This window comes from Trichosurus vulpecula, chromosome 1 (genome assembly GCF_011100635.1).
Source record: "Trichosurus vulpecula isolate mTriVul1 chromosome 1, mTriVul1.pri, whole genome shotgun sequence".
NCBI classification, from domain to species: domain Eukaryota; kingdom Metazoa; phylum Chordata; class Mammalia; order Diprotodontia; family Phalangeridae; genus Trichosurus; species Trichosurus vulpecula.
In genome coordinates this window covers 83,466,165-83,486,397 of record NC_050573.1, presented here as the reverse complement: position 1 = coordinate 83,486,397, position 20,233 = coordinate 83,466,165, and the positions used below count along the sequence as shown (strand labels likewise).

The window sequence follows — 20,233 nt, the reverse complement described above, 5'->3', positions numbered from 1 at the left end:
TGATTTTTTTTGTCTTGTGTTAACTCTAGGCTTGCCCTATTCCGGAAACATTACTGTGGAAATTTGAGGCACTCAAAATACTTGCCTATAGGCAGGCAGATGTTTACTCAGTTCCACAGGTTCCCATGTGTTAGAACCAGACTTATTTCCAAAAAGAAGAACAGCCATTTTGGAGAGACTGGAGATCTGGATAAAGCCCTGGCCAGAATTGCATCCTAGACTATACAAGCTGAGAGCTGAGTTATAGCCAGTGGCCACTGCCCTACAGACTCTAGTGGAGGTCAGAGAGCCTGAAGCATGAGAGTGGAGAAAGTTGTAGTCAAGATGAGATTACATTTAATTGGGGTCATCAAATAATGGAGGGCCTGGTGAGATGGACATAATTGGTCACTAATACTGTTTCCCCCCTTCTGTTTCTGACCAGAAAAGCAACCTGCTGTTTACCAGTCTGAACTCATCTCTGTCATTTCTACCACCATCCACTGGTGTGACCATTGGACTGAAAGAAAAGATGAGGCCAATTTTGTTCACATTAAGCTCTAGCACCATGTAGCCAGCTTTTAGATGAATTGTTTCCTAATTGTTTATTTTTGCCAGTTCTGTTATTTAAGGTTGTTATAAAAACACTTGAATTACCAGTAACCTGAACTGGCTTGGTTGTTGAATAGTAATTTGAGAGAGAAAAAATGAGAATTGCATTCCTTAGGGGGCTGTGAGATTTTGGTGGAGGAGGGAGGGAACAGGAGCCAGACCTAACAAAAGAAGGAGAGTCCCATACCTTTTATCCCATAGACCAGTTTTTGTGTCATGGACCCCTTTAGCAGTATGGTGAAACCTATGGATGGACCCTTTCTAGAATAATGTTTTTAAGTGCATAAAATTAAATACATAGGATTACAAAGGAAAACAATTATATTGAATTATAGTTATCAAAATATTAGAAGTTCTTGCGAAGTTTGAATGTAGACTGAGGCACACTACATGCTCGCCTTTTCTGCTTCTCTTTTGGTTTTGTTTTTGGGGTTTTTTTTTGTTTTTTTTTTTTTTGGTTCTGTTTCTTCTTTCTCATGATTCATTCCATTGGTCAAAATTCTTCTCCGCAACTTGACTGGTGCATAGGTTAATTCAATGCGAAGTTATACATGACAGTTGTATGGGACTTCATGCCGTCTTGGGGAGGGAGGGAGGAGGGAGGGGAGAAAGACTGGAGCTCAAAACTGTGTAGAACCATGCGTGGTAAACTAAAAATAAATAAAGAAATTTATTAAAATAAAAAAAAATTGGAAAAAAAACTATGAAAAAAGGAGAAATAGGGTTTATTCATATGTGAAAATAAAGGCTTATTGTTTTCAGCATTAAAAAAAAATATTAGAAGTTCTAAGTTCATGAACCCCCTACAATCTATGGATGTCTGTGGAACTCAGGTTAAGAACCCTTGCCCTAGACATGGAGAGACCCATAAGGTAAAGTGAGCTAAAGAAAAGCCTATATGATCTGAGGGGAGGATTGGATCTGCTATTTGAGTCTGAGGAAACTGAAACTTTTTGGCATTAGTATTGGTATAGCTAGCTTTAACAGGTTTTGGTCTGTAACACTGAAGCCTCTCCTAAGACAAATTCTTCCCAACATATATTTCAAAATCAGACAAGATTGACAAATGCAACTATGGAAATAACTTCGACAGATTACTGAGTATTAACATTAAGCTAGCTGTTAAACAACAATAAATGTCTGTTAAATTGATTTTGGTTCCCATGGCGAGATATGTGTTCAGTACGATGTTTGCCAGTGTCACGGGAGCTATCAAAAAAAAAAAAATTTCCCTGTCAGCAAGACTTGGCCAGGTGTTTCAACAATCCGGCTAGCAGCTTCTGTGGCGGTGTAAGATCCACCAACAGCCAGCACCCAGAAAACTGCCAGCATGCTGCAAAAGTACAAGTTCTTTTGATCTGCTGAACTAAGGAAAACTACGTGAAGGTGAGTGAGATGAATGAAAGTCTCCCATTTAGGGAAAAGAGGATACTTAATAATTTAGCTTCCATAATGCCTGAACTATATCTTTAAGTTTAAGAATTAAACTCCCCCTTTTCCCTCCCGCTTAAACTTGCACATATACCACATATATCCACATCCTGCATACTCATAGGGTGAATACCACCTGTAGCTGCTGTCTGTTAGTTTGAGGTTAAGGTGTTAGATTAAGAATATTTCTTTGTTTCAAGAATGTGAGGCCAACAACCCCCATGGATGGGGATGGAGGTCCAGAAGCGGGGGGCTTTGGGGGGCTTCTTAGAATTGTTATTGTAATGGGGCTTCTTAGAATTGTTATGTAAGGGGGCTTTTGGGGCTTCTTAGAATTGTTATGTAAGGGGGCTTTTGGGGGGGCCCTTTCAGAGGTATATCAACTGACTGCCTATCCTCTGAAACTTGCCTCCCGACTCCGGACCATTCTGGAGTGGGCGATGCCCAATTCTCGTGTGAGACTTGCAAATAAAGCCTCTGTCTTTACCTTGAGAAACCTCTGATTGTTCTTTCATTTTGGGGGATTATTGTCCCACACAGTTTTGGAGCCGAAACCCGGGAAAACTCTTGACTAAGGCAGACCCCTTTTATTGGAGCCACAACCTAGCGCGCACCGGGGTTTCCTGGAGGTTTTGGATCCAAGGGGAGTGGAGCTGCCTGGCTGAGGGGAGCAACTGGAGAGAGGGACTCAGTAAGACAGACTGCTTATTAAAACTCCAACAATAATTTGGCTTACATATGTGAGACTGAAATTCTGGCCAGCCGGTGAGTGTGAGCAGTCAGGAAACTTGTACACGTACAACCTGGAGGTAAGCGCTTGGGGGTCTGGAGGTAATTGGCATTGCAGTGGACTTCTGGTAGTCCACAGACCAAAGTACGGAGTTAATACCTCAGTGAAAGGACACCGCTGAGTAGGCTTCACTGGTGACTGAGGGCGAGCGACCTCCCTCGGTAATTCGGCTGAGTCTTTTTGACTTGGGGAGCTCGGTGACGACTCCCGTAAAACCCCTGATGATGGGGAAAGAGCAGTCTAAAATTGTGCAGTTGGAGTATAAGTGTGAGGTACCTGTAGATAGTCCTCTAGGCAATTGATTGCAAAAATAAAATTGGAATGAATTGCCAAAGTATAAGGGAAAGGATAGGAAGAAAATGGTTAAATATAGTTATTTTAGCTGAAATATATTTGGAAAAGGGGGACCCCCCCAAAAAAAATTTTGAATAAATTAGCTTTCTGGATCCATCTTGTCACCCTTTGTTTATATCCGTTTCTGTGTTTGTTTCTGTGTGGAGTGAGTGTGTGATCTGTCTCTCTGTTTCTCTCTGACTCCAGTCTCCTTAGAAGAGCAGGTGGGTGGCAGAGAGGAGAGAGAGTATTTTATCGTCTAGGTTATATAGTTTTGAAGGGGCTTTAATCAAAGTCCACCCAAAGAGAAAAGTTTTATGAACTAAGACCCCAAACCGGAAAGGAAACGAACTCATTCTGGTTGTTTCAAAAATCACTTCCAAATTAAAGCTTAAGAAAGGTTAGAATTTATTTTACCATTTGGCACTAAAGCAAGTTTAGCAAACAAAGATCTTAAGCAGGAAGCTTAGAGTGAAAGACTGATAGCCTAACTTAGAGACCAATAAATAAGGCTATAGAGAGATAGAAGGAATTGTGCCCACCCACCTTTTGGCCTATATCCGTGGGTGGGTTCTATTAAATATACCGTAGATACTGGCTATGGTAAAGATATTGGTTATTGTGAGTTATGATTATTACTGTTTAATTAATTGTCAAGCTCCAGAGGTGTCTACCTGGAGGGAAAGCTGATCATAATTGCTTCAGCATTGATTCAAATTCTTTAGGTTTGCTTTTTACTGGGGCCAAAAAGGACTAGTTGGAATGCTAGCCCAGCACATTTTAAACTGACCTGATTACAGTAGGTGATTCCAAAAACTTTGTAAAACTTTCAAGAAAAAAAAATGTGGACATGAAAGTATATATTTGGCATTAAGAAATTTATTAATTGTATGGCTCCAACAAAGCTCTATTTACTTTAGTTCACCGTTCAGTAAGGAGATGGTGGTGGAAATTACTCCCAGGGATATTATGGGAGTCACATGATTGTGAAAATACTTGGCAAAATGTTTGGCATAAAACGAGTGCTATCTCTATCTGAATGTAAACTGTTTCAAGTTAAACATAATTGCTTCGTATTTATTAACTTTATGTGGATTTTCTTTGATGGGAGGTTTATGTCAATGATGATGAAATGAATAATTCTCCGTTGTAAGGCAACTGCAACTTCAGAACACATCTAAGAGTAAAGCCACCAGAGTGGTAATTAATTGGTTTTGGTTTTAAAAGTTTAAATAGATGATAATTTTTTATGGCATTATTGTATTTCTAAAAATTTCCTTTATTGCATAATTTGGTAAACAATTGTATCAAGTTTTGTTTCTATTTAAAGGGGATTTTCAGTTAAAAATGGTTTTGCTATCATGTATGAAATTTGTGAGACTGTTAACTGAACTATTGGAGTTACTGTCTAAATCAAGTATTTACAGAAGTATGTTTAGTTTTCTTTATTTTTAATTGAGTGGAAGAGGTTTTGTGATCAAATTTAAGAATTGTTTAGTACTTAGGAATTAATAATATCAGAATATTTTGGTTATTTTGTTGATTGTTGTTTTAGTGCTAAAACCTAAAATGGTTAATTGACTACTGTATGCAAATAAAGAAGAGAACTGTGTAAAGTTTTATCTGGTTGGTTCTGCTCATATAGAACAGGGCACCAGCATTATTACCTTTACTGCTACTACTGTCATTAACACTACTATTACTGCTGCTACTACTATGTAAATACATGTATATAGCATTTAACCCCTTCTTGGGGTCCAGGTTAAATCTCACTATTGTGTCAAGTTGCTGGGACCCCTTGTAAACTATGTCCAGGAGCTAGTTCACTAGCCCCTGGGGGAGCGGGGGATCTACAAGAGTCCCCTATCCCTTGGGGGGGGGGATAAACTTATTTATGGATGGAAGGGGAATGAGCTAGCCCACAGTACATTGACCCAACATATCTTAAAAAACTTGCTGCTACCCGACCACATAGCAATAATTCATGTGAGTGGTCACCAAGTTGGACAATCGTTTGAAGCGAGAGGCAATCGCTTTGCCGACAGGGAGGCAAGAAGGATCGGGGACAGCAGGATCTGAGTTGCCAGAACAGCTATTGGTTTTAATCTCCTCCTTTCCCCCAAACCTCCCTTCTGCTTCCTTTACCAAGGAAGAGGCTCAAAAGGCACTGACCTTAGGGGCCCAAGAGAAAGATGGCCAGTGGCTACTCCCAGGTGGAAGAAAGGTACTGACTAAAGCAGGTATGAGGCAAGTCCTGCAATACCTACATCAAGGCAGCCACTGGGATGTTCAAAACCTGTGTGATGCGGTCCTGACCCAGTATGTATTGCCTGCTCTTTACACTCTAGCATGACAGCTGGTGGACGGGTGCCTTGTGTGTCGAAGGACAAACAAGTCTGTGTTGTGCCAGGCTCAGCAGGAGGCAGGCCCTTGGGTCTCAGACCTTTCCAAAGCATGCAAGTGGACTTCACTGAGTGAGCTGCCCTCATGTAGGTCACCTTAAATACCTGCTGGTCATAGTGGACCACTTAACCTCCTGGGTAGAGGCCTTTCTTTTACCTCGGGCCACTGCTCCAGTGGTGAGTAAGGTCATACTGGAGCACATAATTCCAAAGTATAGGATGGTAGAACGGATTGATTCAAACCAAAGGACCCATTTTACGGCTATAATACTGCGGTCCTTGGCTCAGGCCTTGGATATTATCTGGGAGTTCCATACTCCTTAGCACCTTCCCTTGTCTGGCAAAGTCAAAAGAATGAATCAGGAGATTAAGAGACAACTCACTAAACTGGCCTTAGAGACCCAGCTACCCTGAACTAAATGTCTACCCTTAGCCTTCCTCAGAATTCAAACCAAGCCTCAAAGGGACATGGGATTCTCCCCTTATAAGCTCCTTTTTGGACACCCCTACCCCAGCAGAAGTAAGGGGAGTTAGGATCCACTGTGCAACCAGAGAGATAAGTTTCTGAGAGAATAGATATATCTTCCTTGACAAGGCACTTGCATTCTTTACAGCTTAAAGGGTTAATTGCTCAAACTCCACCTCTGGGATTCATAGTTCACAGGTACAAATCAGGAGACTGGGTTCTGAGCAAATCTTGGAAGAGGATAAACTCACTCCCAGCTGGGAAGGGCCATTCCAGATCCTGCTAACCTCAGATACCACAGTGCAGGCTCTGGAAAGAGGTTAGACACACCATACTGGAGTAAAAGGACCAATTGCACTTCTGATGGTTCGGACTGTTGAGAAAACTGACCCGAAGGACCCAAAGGACTTAAAGCTTCATCTTTGGTGCCAACCTTTCTCCTTGGAGTAAAGGGACTTGGGCTCTCAGTGGATATGCATGGTGACCCTCCTGGGTTGGATAATTCTAAATGTATTCTGGACTTTGAGTCAAAACTACCTTCTCCCCAGTCTCTTGAATCACGTGAATTGTAAGTACAAATGAGGACTTTCCTAACCTTTGCCCTTCTGCTAGGACTGTCCTCTCCAGCCTCCATCCCTTGGCTCCCTCAGAAAAAGTCTTGAACAATTAATGGAAACTGTAGCCCAAACCTTTAATTTGACTTATTGTTGGGTCTGTGGAGGACCCCAGCAGTTGGAGAGCTGGCCCTGGGTCCCTGTTCCTGTAAGCCTGGCTCAGATACTTAGTAAAAGGTCTGAAGTCCACCTGGGTATGCCAACTTGGCCAGGAACAGAGAAACATACTCGGCCTCTAACAGAGACCCGTGAAGGGAAGTATTGCTTAAATCAGACAGGGATGCTACTTTGCAGCATAGGCTGGACTACTTCTTGGCTGAAGAAGGGGGGACTATGTGATAAGCTCAGTCTGTCCACTTGTTGTATGACAATAGATGATGTAGGGCAAAACAGTAAGATACATTGACGAAGAGATTAGAAAAATTGCCCATGTTCCAGTCCAGACCTGGTCTCCCCCACTCAGCGCATCATGGTGGTCCTGGTTTGGAGGAACCTGGTAGAAACAGGTTCTATGATTTTTACTAGCGGCACTAAGTGGAGTTATATTGCTCCCTGTTTGCCTACCATGCACGATGCGATGAATTACAGCCACTGTGCATAAGACACTCTCCAAAATGATTAAGTTAGAGGACCCCACTGGGTCCATGAGGCTGATGATTTTTGAGGGGTCAAGAATGGGAATTGACCCCTGATGGGGGTAGGGACCAAACTGATGAGAGAGCTGATGAAGTTTACCAAGTTTGGTGTGAGAGACTTTCAACTAGGGAATAAGGGGAGGAATTGAGTGAGATGAATGAAAGTCTCCCATTTAGGGAAAAGAGGATACTTAATAATTTAGCTTCCATAATGCCTGAACTATATCTTTAAGTTTAAGAATTAAACTCCCCCTTTCCCTCCTGCTTAAACTTGCACATATACCACATATATCCACATCCTGCATACTCATAGGGTGAATACCACCTGTAGCTGCCGTCTGTTAGTTTGAGGTTAAGGTGTTAGATTAAGAATCTTTCTTTGTTTCAAGAATGTGAGGCCAACAACCCCCATGGATGGGGATGGAGGTCCAGAAGGGGGGGCGGTTTGGGGGCTTCTTAGAATTGTTATTGTAATGGGGCTTCTTAGGATTGTTATATAAGGGGGCTTTTGGGGCTTCTTAGAATTGTTATGTAAGGGGGCTTTTGAGGGGGCCCTTTCAGAGGTATATAAACTGCCTATCCTCTGAAACTTGCCTCCCCACTCCAGACATTCTGGAGTGGACGATGCCCAATTCTCGTGTGAGACTTGCAAATAAAGCCTCTGTCTTTAACTTGAGAAACCTCTGATTGTTCTTTCATTTTGGGGGATTATTGTCCCACACAAAGGGGTTGACAAGCTTACTTTTAATTCAGCATACAAATATCATTCACTTAGTTCAGGGGAAAAAGCCAGCACCCCAAACTTCAGAATAAAATACAAAGTACAAACATCAACAGACAGACCTTGTCTGATTCAAATCCCAATACCTAGTTACCAGAGTTTAACAAAGTCCCAGCATCTGGGTTACAAGTTGGAGGGCTCCTAAGCTACAGCTGCCCGGAGTCTCTACATCAGCACCATCACGAGTGAGAGCCCTCAACAAATTACAAACAGACAGACCCAATACAATTCATAGTTACCAACATCTAGGTTCAGCCCGGGAGCTCAGAACAAGGGCTGGCCCAGCGTCACCACTGCTGTGGGAAAGAGCTCCAAAGAAGAGAAGGTCAAACCCTGGTTTTATATCTTTTTCAGGGTCAGGGGTGAGTCACACATGTGATTCACCCAGTGATCTAAAATCGTCACAAAGAGGCAACTTAAACCCACATGGTCTAAGAGCCTCTGATGTCCCAAACCTATCAGTCAAACTCATTTGTAAACTAGGCCCTCCCCTGAGTTAGCCCCACCTTGGGCCCCACCTTAGTCACCAATCCACATTCACATAGGTTTTACACCTAATAGGGGTTTGGGCCTGGGGCTTAGCACCTAGTAAGGCTCAATGAAATACACTGAATTACTCAAAGGAAACAAGCCAAACTTTTCAAGGGCACTTGTTGAACTAAGTGCTAAGAGCCCATTTTGCTTACCAACACACCAGGGCAAATGTTGCTGTTCACAAGTATCACAGTACTCAGCACAGTACTCACTGCGATGAACCCTAGAGCACAACAAACATCTCTCCTGGAAAAATATAGCACATGACCATACATATTTCAGGGGAAATCTTTTTTGGTGAGAAGTTAGGGGGGCTAGGGATAGCAATACCCCCCCCAAAAGAAAGAAAGTAGCAACAGTGAAACATTTTTAAAAATACAGAGGAAAGCAGAAGCCTCCTGAATAACCTCCTCCTAAAATAAATGATGAGGCAAAGGGCTAGAGCCCCAGTTCCACTGAACTACCATCAGTTAACTTTTACAAAATGCTATTCAAATATATAGCAAAATCGCCTGATCAAGAACCTTCAGTAACTATCATTTTTCAGTCATTTCAGACTTTTTGTGACCCCATTTAGGGTTTTTTGGGGCAAAGATTCTGGAGTAGTTTGCCATTTCCTTTTCCAGTTCGCTTTACAGATGAGGAAACTAAGGCAGTATTAAGTGACTTGTCCAGGGTTATATGGCTAGTAAGTGTCTGAGGCTGGATTTGAACTCAGGAAGATGAGTCTTCCTGACTTCAGGCCCAGCACTCTATCCACTGTGCCACCTAGCTACCTCAATTTTCTATTACCTCTGGGACAAATTACAAATTCCACTGTTCTGCATTTCAGTCCATTCACAATCTGGCTCCACCCTACCTTTCCAAGCATATTGTTCTTTATTTCCTTTCACAGAAGCTACATTCCAGTTGAATTAGAACAGAAAGTCAGAACAACTATTTCAGTTGAAAGGTAAAGCAATATAGTAGAAAGTGGTCTTGGGAGTCTGGAGGGCTAGGTTTGAATCCTGACTTTGATACTCACTACCTGTATAACCCCAAATAAATTATTTAATACCTGTGAGCCTGTTTTGTCATCTTTAAAATGAAGCTAGTAAAATACTTTGTAAACCTCAAAGAGAAACTCAGAATGCATTTTCCCATTAAATCAACATTATTAATGGTAGTTAAGTTCACAGATGCTCCAAAGCTCATAATGTACCTGAAGAATAGTACTGATGGTTCCACAGAATTTAATTGACATATGTAATAGTGTTTATGGACAATGTGTCAAGTTCCAGGTTGAACACCAGAAGCACAGTTCCATCCACTATAGTGGGACTGGGAACTCTTCCACTTCTTCACAATATAATCATAATGGTTAACCTTGTTTCAATGGGATTCACCAAACTTGAAGTCATTGGTGATAGCTCCTGTGGCCCAGGGCACAGACTGCAGCACTGGTGGAGGTAAGGGGTAGAAAAAGTATGGGAACCATAGGGTGAGGTGGGGAATGAGTCAGGGCAGTTTGAAGGGCAAGGAGATGTGGGAACCAGAGATTCTTGCTGGTGGAACTCCCCTAGTCCCAAGATTTCTTGCCATTTCCACTTCCCAGTGCACTTTTTCTTTTCATTTGTGGGTCCCAAGGATCTGTCTGCCTATTTCCTCTCCCACTGCTATCACCCACATAGCTTCTACCTCCAGTTGTTTTCTTCCTTCATTCACTACAGAAGAATCCTCTAACTCAAAAGCTGTTCTTCTGTGCTTGAAGCAAACACAAAGCCCAATTAAGGTTTGTGAACATATTTTTTTACTGCCAGTAATGAATAAAAATAGATACTGAGGAAAGTCTGCCTCAGGCCACTCCCTAACCTGCTTTTCTCATTTTTTTTCCCTACAAAGTCTCAATCTCTAAGGAGAGGAAGGACTGAAGAATCATTTATGTTTCAAAGGAAAAGTCAGACTCAGGTGATCTTGGGAACTTTATAAAGGGGTAAATCTCTGAAGAGAGCAGAATGGGGATCAAGGCAGAATTAGCAGATAAAATGGAAACTGGGGATTCTGATTATTCAATCCCTAGGCTTTTCACAAAGCCTCTCTTATTTCATCACAGTTGAAAACTGTTTCTTACTCTTCAAATCTCTTATGGAACTTTGGATCTCTCCTTTGTCCTTAACACATTCTGCACTGCGTACTTATCTGTGTACATATCATAACTATCCCCTCATGGATAGAACCCATGTCATTTTTCAACTTGGTATCACCAGAAACTAACATAATGCACACAGTACATACATAATAAATATTTGTGGAATTGAACTGACTCTACCAATGTGGGGAAGAAAGGTGAAATGAATAGGGTTCACCTTCCTCAATACTGATTCTTCCACTTATCCTAGACTTCCTTAGGAAAGGTAAGGAAAGATAGGGCTGAAGTAGGATTCCTAGGTGGCCATTTATATGTAAAGCATGTTCTTGGGTCTGGCATATGTAAATTAGGGACCACTTGTATCACTGACACCTTTATCCCATTCTTTATGTTCATAAAGTCTCTTCAATAGTTCAGGGAAACCCCAGCCATGCTTCACTTCATTCCTTATTCCCAGCCATCTTTTCAACATCCATCACCCTTGACACCCTACATGTATTCTACTCTGTTCCTTTTCTGGAATCACAATCAAATTAACTCTGCCCTTGATACCTGGAAGAGGTGTGCCAATCTATTCCCCAATGCCGCCCCCCCACACACACACATTGAGAGCCAAAGTGCTTCATCTTAGCCTCTGCTCCCCAATCTGTATTGTCCTCCCCTTTCAGAATGTAAGTTCCTTGAGGACAGGACTGTCTTTGTTTTTGTATCATCTTAACACAGTAGCTGGCCACATAATAAGTACATAAATGCTTTTTGATTTCATTCAATATAAATTTCATGTTGCCAAATAAAACAATATCCAAATGAAATACTTTCCAGGTTACATTTATGGGAATTATCACCAGTACGAATTTTCTGATGGAATATAAATTGTGAGTTTTGACTAAAGGCTTTTTTACATTCTTTACAGTGATAGAACTTTTCTCCAACATGTTTATCTGAAACCCAACTGAAGGCTTTCTGAAAACTTATTACATTTATAAGGTTTTTCCCCAGTATGAATTTTATGATCTTCAGTAAGGTGAGGAAGAAGCTTGAGGCTTTCCTACATTCATAGAGTTTCTCTCCAGTGTAAATTCTCTAATGGAGAATTTTGAATTATAACTAAAAGCTTTTCCATATTCACTATACACAAGATTTCTCTCCATTACGAACTTGCTGGCATATAATAAGGCTTGAGCTTTGAACAAAGGCATTCTCACATCTATTGCACTCAAGAGGATTCTTTCCAGTGTAAATTTTATGATGCTGTATGAAGATCCCTGGAAGGTAAAGACTGTCTCACTTTTCTATTTGTACTGTCAGCACCCAGCAAGGTGCCTGGAACATAGGAGGCAATTAATAAAACTTTTTGAATGACTGATTACAAGATTTCCCCACATGCATTACACTGATGAGTTTTCTCTCCAATATAAATTCTTTAATGTAGGCTAAATTGCAAGCTCTGATTAAAGGCTTAACTACATTAATCATACTGAGATTTCTCTCTCATGTGAATTTATTGTTGTTAAGTAAAGGTTGAGCTCCAGTTAAAGGATTTTCCCCATTTACAATGCTTTAAGTTGTTTATCAGGTATGAATTTCTGATGTTGAGTAAGGTAAGAGTTGAAAGCAGAAGCTTTGCCAACTTCAGCACATTTGTATGGTTTATCTCCAGTGTAAATTCTCTGATGTAGAAAAGGTCTAGAGCTCTGATTAAAATTTTTTCACATTTGTTATATTCATGTTTTTTTTTCTCCAGTGTGAATTCACTGATGTTGAAAAAGGCTTGAATTTAGACTAAAGGCTTTGTCATATTGAAAAAATTCATGGAGTTTCTCTCCAGCATGAATTTTTTGATGTTGAGTTAATGGTGAGCTTTGACTGAAGGCTTTCCCACATTCATTACATTTATAAGGTTTCTCTCCTGTATGGATTATTTGATGTTGAATAAGTGTTGAGGCCCGACTAAAAGCTCTCCCACATTCACTGCATTTATAAGGTTTCTCTCCAGTGTGAATTCTTTGATGCAAAATAAGATGTGATTTAAATCCAAAAGCTTTTCCACATTCCTTACACTGATAGGGCTTCTCTCCAGTATGAATTTGTTGATGCTGAATAAGGGTTGAGCTTTGGCTAAATGTCTTTCCACATTCATTACATTTATAAGGTTTCTCTCCGGTGTGAATTCTCTCATGTAAAAAAAGGTATGATTTGAGTCCAAAAGCTTCTCCACATTCATCACACTCATAAGGTTTCTCTCCAGTATGAATTCTATGATGTCTATTAAGGTGTGAGCTCTGGCGAAAGGTTTTCCCACATTCATCACATTTATAGGGTTTCTCCCCTGTATGAATTCTCTTATGGATAATTAAGTCTGAATTGTATTTAAAATTTCTTTCACATGTATCACACTTATGGGCTCCCTCACCAGTATGAATTTGATTATGTCTACTAAGGTGTGAGCTGTGGCTAAATGTTTTCCCACATTTATCACATTCATAAGGTTTCTCCCCAGTATGAATTCTCTTATGTACGATTAAGTCTGAATTATATTTGAAATTTTTGCCACAAGTGTCACACTTATGGACTTTGTCTTCTATAGGTTTTTTACGATGTGTTATGAAGTTTGAGTTCGGATTTAAGTTTCTACCAAATTCATTACATTCCTTGGTTCTCTCTACCAAGGAGTTTTTCCTGTGGACAAAGGTCATTTCTGTGAAATCTCCATCCTGAGAAAGGAATTTCCTCAGTTTCTGCCCAGATGGATCTTCTTGCTTTCTTTTTAATCTGCCTTCACGTGCACAAGGATCCCCAAACTTATATGCCATGGGATCACCTCTTTAGTGTCTTCCTGATATCATTCCCTAAGGTCCTATTTCTTCATCAAATTCCCACTTTGGAGCAGACTGCTGGTTTTTAGCAACTGTTTCAGAATCTGCAAAGATAAAAAGAAAATGTAAAATTTCATGTGATTCCTATGATAGAGTAAAGGAAGTTGCTGAAGTGGAAAAAAATCATCACAAAAAGTAATGGTTAATAATTTGGAATTATACAAGGCAAGTCATTAACCTCTCATATCCTCTGACCTAGCAACGTTACTACTGGGCATAAGCCCTAAACATATCAAAGACAGGAAGGTTTCATATATGCCCAAATATTTATAGCAGCATTTTTTATGGGACCAAAAAAATTGGACAAAGTGGGGTTCCCATTGATTAATGAATGGTTGAACAAATTGCAGTATATGAATGTGATAGAATATTATTGCCCCATAAAAAATGACAAATACAAGGAATTCAGAAAACCATGAGAAGACTTGTATGAACTGATATAGAGTGAAATGAGAAAAACCAGTATGATATACAAAATGACTGTAATAACTTAAACACAAAGAACACTTAAAAGGCAGTTGGACTCGGATTAATTGCAGTGACTAATTGCAGTGCAATTATTAATTCCATTGTTAACCTAACACAGGAGTGATTTTACAGGAAAGATTAAAAAGAACAGGTCTCAGAAAACAGATAATGAATTCATTCTCCTCTTTTTGGTAGAGGTATGGGGACTATGGAGGCAAAATATTATATATGTTGTCAGTACCTGTGTCGGTTGGTTTTGCTTAACACCTTTTTGTTGTTATTATTATTGTTAATGTCAAGGGAAATGGCTATTATCAATAAAAACAATGGGGTTGGGGAAGTAAGTTATTTAAAAGAAGTATGTAGCTTTGATATCTGGAGAATTGGTTTTGAATAGCCGGAAATGAAGGGAGGAAAAGTCAACAGAGGAATGAAATTGTTTCTCTGGCTCAATCGTGATCTTTCCCGGCCTAAGTGACACAGGTTCCTTGAGCTGCTAAGGAGACAATATGATATAGTAGAAAGGATACTGCTCTGAGAGTCAGGCGATTTAGGTTCCATTCTCAATTCTGTCATTGATTATCTATGTGACCTTACCAGGCATGGGGAACCCATGGCCTTGAGGCCACATGTGGCCCTCTAGGTCCTCAAGTGTGGCCCTTTAACTGAATCCAAACTTTGATTGAGGCCCTAGAGAGCCACATGTGGCCTCGAAGCCACAGGTTCCCCACCCCTGCTTGGCAATTCACTTGATCTCTTTATTCAATAGTTTTCTAATTTGAAAAACGAGAGGGTTGTACCAAATGGTCCCTAAGGTCTCTTACATTCAGTTTTAAAAGCATATAAGAAATATATGTGGATGCTTAGGATCTTGTGATAGGTACAGTCTGATGGGTGATGTTGTGTGAGTAGGGAGGACCTTAAACAGAAGAATCTGTGATTTAATGTGTGGATCCTCCTACTGACAAAGTTTGCCAGTCCTCAATACCTTACGTAGATTCCTGGGTTACTATGTCCAAAAAAATTCTTCACTGGGTATTCAGTCTTCTGGTAATGTGCTCTCTTCACTTAGACTTGTCTTTGAATGATAAGAACACTACACTGCCCACTTTTCAAAACCTTTTTAGTTTAGTAATGTTGCCAGAACTTTTCTTTGCTGGCCTAGGCTTCAAGAACCCCAAACAACCTCCAAGTCATTGTAAGGATGTACCTATACCAAGCCGAAGTGTAATAATACATCTTTGCTACGGGATTTTAAATGCCCAGGAAAGAACATCTTCTAAATTTAGCACCTGGAGCATCAAAAAATGGCAGCTTTTTAATATAATGACCAGTAATGTGACAGAGAGAAGAGAATAACAGAGTGATAAAGTAATGATAAAATAAAATAAAGCATATTTAATTTGATTTTCTATCTCCCTATGGAAATTATTTCAAGCCTTCTCTTCTTTCCTCAAGCCTCCTAAAGCATATTATCCCTTTTCTCCTACCCTCTCAAGCCTCATCTAGGAAAATTGGGAGCAATCTACACTGAACTCTCTCTTCTCCGATTCTCACCTCAAAACCCTATGACATCATATCTTCCTCTTTCTTTAGTTTTGAATAACAAAGTGGCCCTTTTCCTTTCCAAGGTCAATTCCTTGTCCTTGATCCCATTCTCTCCCACTTTCTCCAAAAGATTGCTCTTTCAATCATCCCCCCTCTAATCTTCAGCCTGGTTATTCTCTCTCTGTTGCCTTCAAATATGATCAAGTCTACTTCATTCTTTAAAAAGCTTCACTGAACCCTACTATCCCTTCCAGCTATCATACTGTATCTCTCTTTCCTTTCTTAGTTGAACTCCTGGAAAAAGCTATCTACATTCATTGAAGACACTTCCTCTCCTTTTGCATATATCCATCAACAGTCTGAAGTCTGTCTTCTACACACAACAATGAACTGAAACTGCTTTCCCCAAAGTTATCAATGATCTCTTAGAAACATTTTTAAATAATATTGCTTTTTTTTTACATCATATATATTTTCCAATGCATCTCACTTCCCTCTCAAAGAGTCATTCCTTAAAATGAGAAATATTTTAAAGGGAGGGAAGGAAGTTCAGTGAGTCAGTTTACAAGCATTTATCAAGCACTTACTGTATGCCACAGTTCTAAGTGAAGGGGATACAAAGAAAGGCAGAACTGACCCTTGCCTTCAAGAAGCTCACATCTTAATGGGGAAAACAATACATAAGTAACAATGAACATACAATATATGTACAATGTAAATGGAGGTAAGATCAGAGGAAGGTTCTGGGGAGCAGATGGGGAGAGCTGAGAAAAGCCACCTACGGAATGTGGGATTTGAGCTGAGCCTCAAAAGAAGCCAGAGAAGCTAAGAGGAAAGAGATGAGGGAGAGCCATCCATGCCTGGGGGGAACAGCAGTGAAAATGCATGGGAGATGAAGTAAGATGTCTGAGGAATAACAAATGGGTGTGTGTAGCTGAATAGTAGCATCTTTAGAAGGGATTGACATGTAAGAAGACTGGATAGGTAAGAAGGGGGATTGGGAAAAATCTTCCTGTAAAAGCTAGGATTTTAGTAGGACTTGAAGAAAGCTAGGGAAACCAGGACGCAGAGATGAGGAAGGATAGTATTGTAGGTGCAGGGAACAGTCAGTGAAAATGCCAGAAATCAGGAGTTAGAGTATTTTGGGAGATGGCATGTCTTGTTTTAGGAACAGCTAGGAGGCCAGTGTCACTGAATTACAGAGTACAGGGCAAGGGTAAGTGTAAGGTGTAAGAATAATTTTTATATTCAAAGAGATCACTTTAGGAGTGCAGGCAGTATCTAGAACAATATGCTAAACTGTAAACTTCTAGGGGGCTAGGTTTCTATCTTACTCACTATCGTATCTCCCTCAATTCCTGATATAAGTCATTGCACATTCAATTCAACCACTAAATCTTAAGCCCTCACTGCACACAAGGTCCAGTGCTCAACATTGGAAATACAAAGATAAATTAACACAGATGATGCTCTCAAGAAGCTTATAATACACAGTGGCTTGAAGGTCAAGGACAAAATGACTTGAATTGGCCTTCAGTCAACCTAAGGTGATAAGGAGAAATAAGAGCAGAGAGAGATATTTTAAATGGGACGCTGATCTCCTTGACAACATTTATGTATACATACATTAATGTTTGATACACACACACACACACATATATATATAGCATGCATATGTGTATATACATATATAACTGCACATATATGCATATAGATCTATGGAAGGGGAATAATGATGGGTGTATGCTGACTGGGCAGTGAGCTGTTCTGGAACCAGCTTTCCTGTGTTCATTCCTTTAGCTCACAGGGATGATATAGCATCTGAATTGAGGGCTGAAGAAAGCTAAGACCAAATATAGTAAAGATATCACTATTTCTCAAATTAATTCACAGATGAAATGCTAAAAACTCCCACCAAAATCCTTCCCCTAATTTGCAGAATTAATCTTAAGAAATTCTTAGAGAAGAGCAGATGGGCAAAAATATCAAGAAGAATTATGACAAAGGGAACAGATGAAAAGGGACTCATTCTACCAGATTTCAAAATGTACTTTAAAGCAAAACTATCAGGAGCTAGCTGGAACAGTGGATAGAGTGTCAGGCCTGAACTCAGGAAGATAAAGTCAAATCTACCCTCAGACACTTAACGAGCTATGTGACCCTGGGCAAGTCACTTAACCGTTTGCCTCAGTTTCCTCATTTATAAAGTGAGCTGGAAAAGGAAATGGCAAACCACTCCACTCTCTAGCCAAGAAAACCCCAAATGGGCTCATGAAGAGTCGGACAGGACTGAAAAATAACTAAACATTAACACTGATGAACCTCTTCACCCAGGAGCAACCTAGGCCAACCTAAACCCATTTCTCCCTCATACCAATTTATGCATCTAATACCTACTCTACTTGGAGCCTTGTGCTTAATGCTGGGAGAAGACTGGAAGTTCAGAGAAGACACGGCCCACTGGGCCAAAGAAAAAGCAGTAGGGATCCACCAGACACTGAATTATTTTTTAAAATTTTGTCAGTCTTTCAGGAATTAAAGCCTAAAGAAAGTAGCTGAGTTCTGTGGGAGTTTTTCTGATCCTGGAATTTAGAGACTTGTACATCACCTCTACCATACTCTCTTGAAATTTCTAGTTAGTTGGTCAGCCTTCCACATAGATCTCTGCCTACTTTACTGCTGGGAATGTCTCCCACAATGAAACATGACCCAGGCTCTGAAGTCATCCTCTTCCAGTGTGGCATCATATAATCCATCTTCTGAACCCATGGGAGTACTGGGTTCAATTCAATAAACATTTGTTAAGTACCTACTATATGCCAAGCACTATGCTAAGGGGTAAGGATATAAAACAAGGCAAAAGACAGTCCCTGACCTCAGGAAGCTTACAGTCTAATGGGGTTCAACCATCAGTAAGTAAATAATTTCTATTCAGGTTGTAGACTCCTCAATAACATAACTTACATAGTGTCAAGAGCCCTGGACTCAGTCAGAAGACCTAGGTTTGATGATTAGCAGTGAAACCCTGGGCAAGTCACTTTACCACTCCTATCCTCAGTTTCCCCATCTGTAATATGGGGATAATAATCTTTGTACTACCCATATTAAAGACCTACAGTAAAGAAAGAATTGTTTGTAAAAATATAAAACACTGCATTAATGCAAGCTATTATTACTATGAAATTCTCCTCTAAGGCTTCAATTCCTCAATCCTCAAAATTTTTAAAAAATATAATGATAAAATGTATTTCTGTGATTTCCCCACAGTTTCTCTTCTCCCTCTTTTTAGCCTGGCTTAATTCCCACTCAAAACCCGTGCCATGTACTCACCAGTGAAGAGGGAGAATCACAGAATCTCAGATTTTCATGGGGTCTCTGATAATACAACTTGTACCTGAACAGCAATTCCCTCTACACTAATCAGCCTTAGCTCGAAGGCCTCCAATAATAGGAAACTGACCATTTCCCCAGATCAACCCATTCTACTTTGGGGCTTTAATTCAATTCAGTTGTGTTCAACATCTCTTTTAGAGATACCAATTTTTCTTGTCCTAAGATCCTCCTTTACTCCATGTATTAGATACTCCTGCCCATTGGACCTTTAGCCATGCATGCATATCACATTTCTGGTCTGCTTTATAATTTACAAAGTGCGCTCCTCACAACACCCTTAAGGGATTAAGTCCCCTGAACTTGTCTTCTCGAGTTGCCATATTTTCCAGAAACACTGGACCCAGAGTATGCAGGAGGCCCTGAACGTATTTAGAATGAAGCCCCCCGAGCTGACATAATTTTGTTATTTGTAACCCAAGCTAGATACCCTGTGTGTCCTTGGGAGTCAAGACAGGTGCTAGTCAGTGTGCAGCAGACTGAGAAACTGTTTGTACAGCTGCAACCCTTGTAGATAAGTAGACCCTCCTATCTTTGTGGTCTAGCAGTTCCCGAGAAAAAAGAATGCTGCTTTTGCCATTTTATTTTTTCATGATTTCTCCTTTGGGAGAGAATTAAGTCTTTTGCCCACCCCTACTGCTCTTTCCCTCCTCCTAAGCCACTCTCATTTGGGGGAGATTACTGTTCCTCCTCCTCCTCTCTTTGTTTCAATTCCATAAATATGCAAGCTTCTGTTAGGGCTGGGAACTCCTTACACCTGGAGTTCTACAGGCATGTTAATTTCTCTTGTAATAAATCCAGTTGCAATATATGTCTCATGGACTTGTGATTTTTTCTTTGTTAACAGATAGATGACACAATTTAAATCCCTATTTAACAGGTAAGGAAACTGAGGTTCAGAGATGAGAAGTGACTTCAGGGACAACTAAATGTTCCCCAAAAACTAGAAGTAGGTTTCAGTGTGGAAATAAAAAGTAGAAAAAAGATCTGAAAAGGCACAAGGGAAAACCTGACCTAGGTCAGGAAGTTGGAGAATGGAAAAATGTCACATAGAGGAAGAAAAAAGAATGACCACTATATAATTAGGGCAAAAACAAATTTTGAGGTTCTTCCTGAAGAGGAGAGAGCTGGGTCTTACAAAGAGGAAACACTTACTTGTTCTTGGAGGACTTGTCCTTCAGGAGGGATAAAGTAGGGCTCCAGGTGCTAGCAAGTGAGGATTTAATCCAGGAAGGATCAAAAGAAG

General features: G+C 40.3%; 1 protein-coding gene across 1 annotated transcript; it reads right to left on the bottom strand.

Moving 5' to 3' along the window:
- Window positions 1-11,341: 11,341 nt before the first annotated feature.
- Window positions 11,342-13,602, bottom strand: LOC118828195 (zinc finger protein 239-like). The gene has a single exon (XM_036734645.1). The coding sequence runs from the start codon at window positions 13,516-13,518 to the stop codon at window positions 12,457-12,459; it is 1,062 nt and encodes a 353-aa protein (XP_036590540.1). The 5' UTR covers window positions 13,519-13,602; the 3' UTR covers window positions 11,342-12,456.
- Between the last annotated feature and the right edge of the window lie 6,631 nt (window positions 13,603-20,233).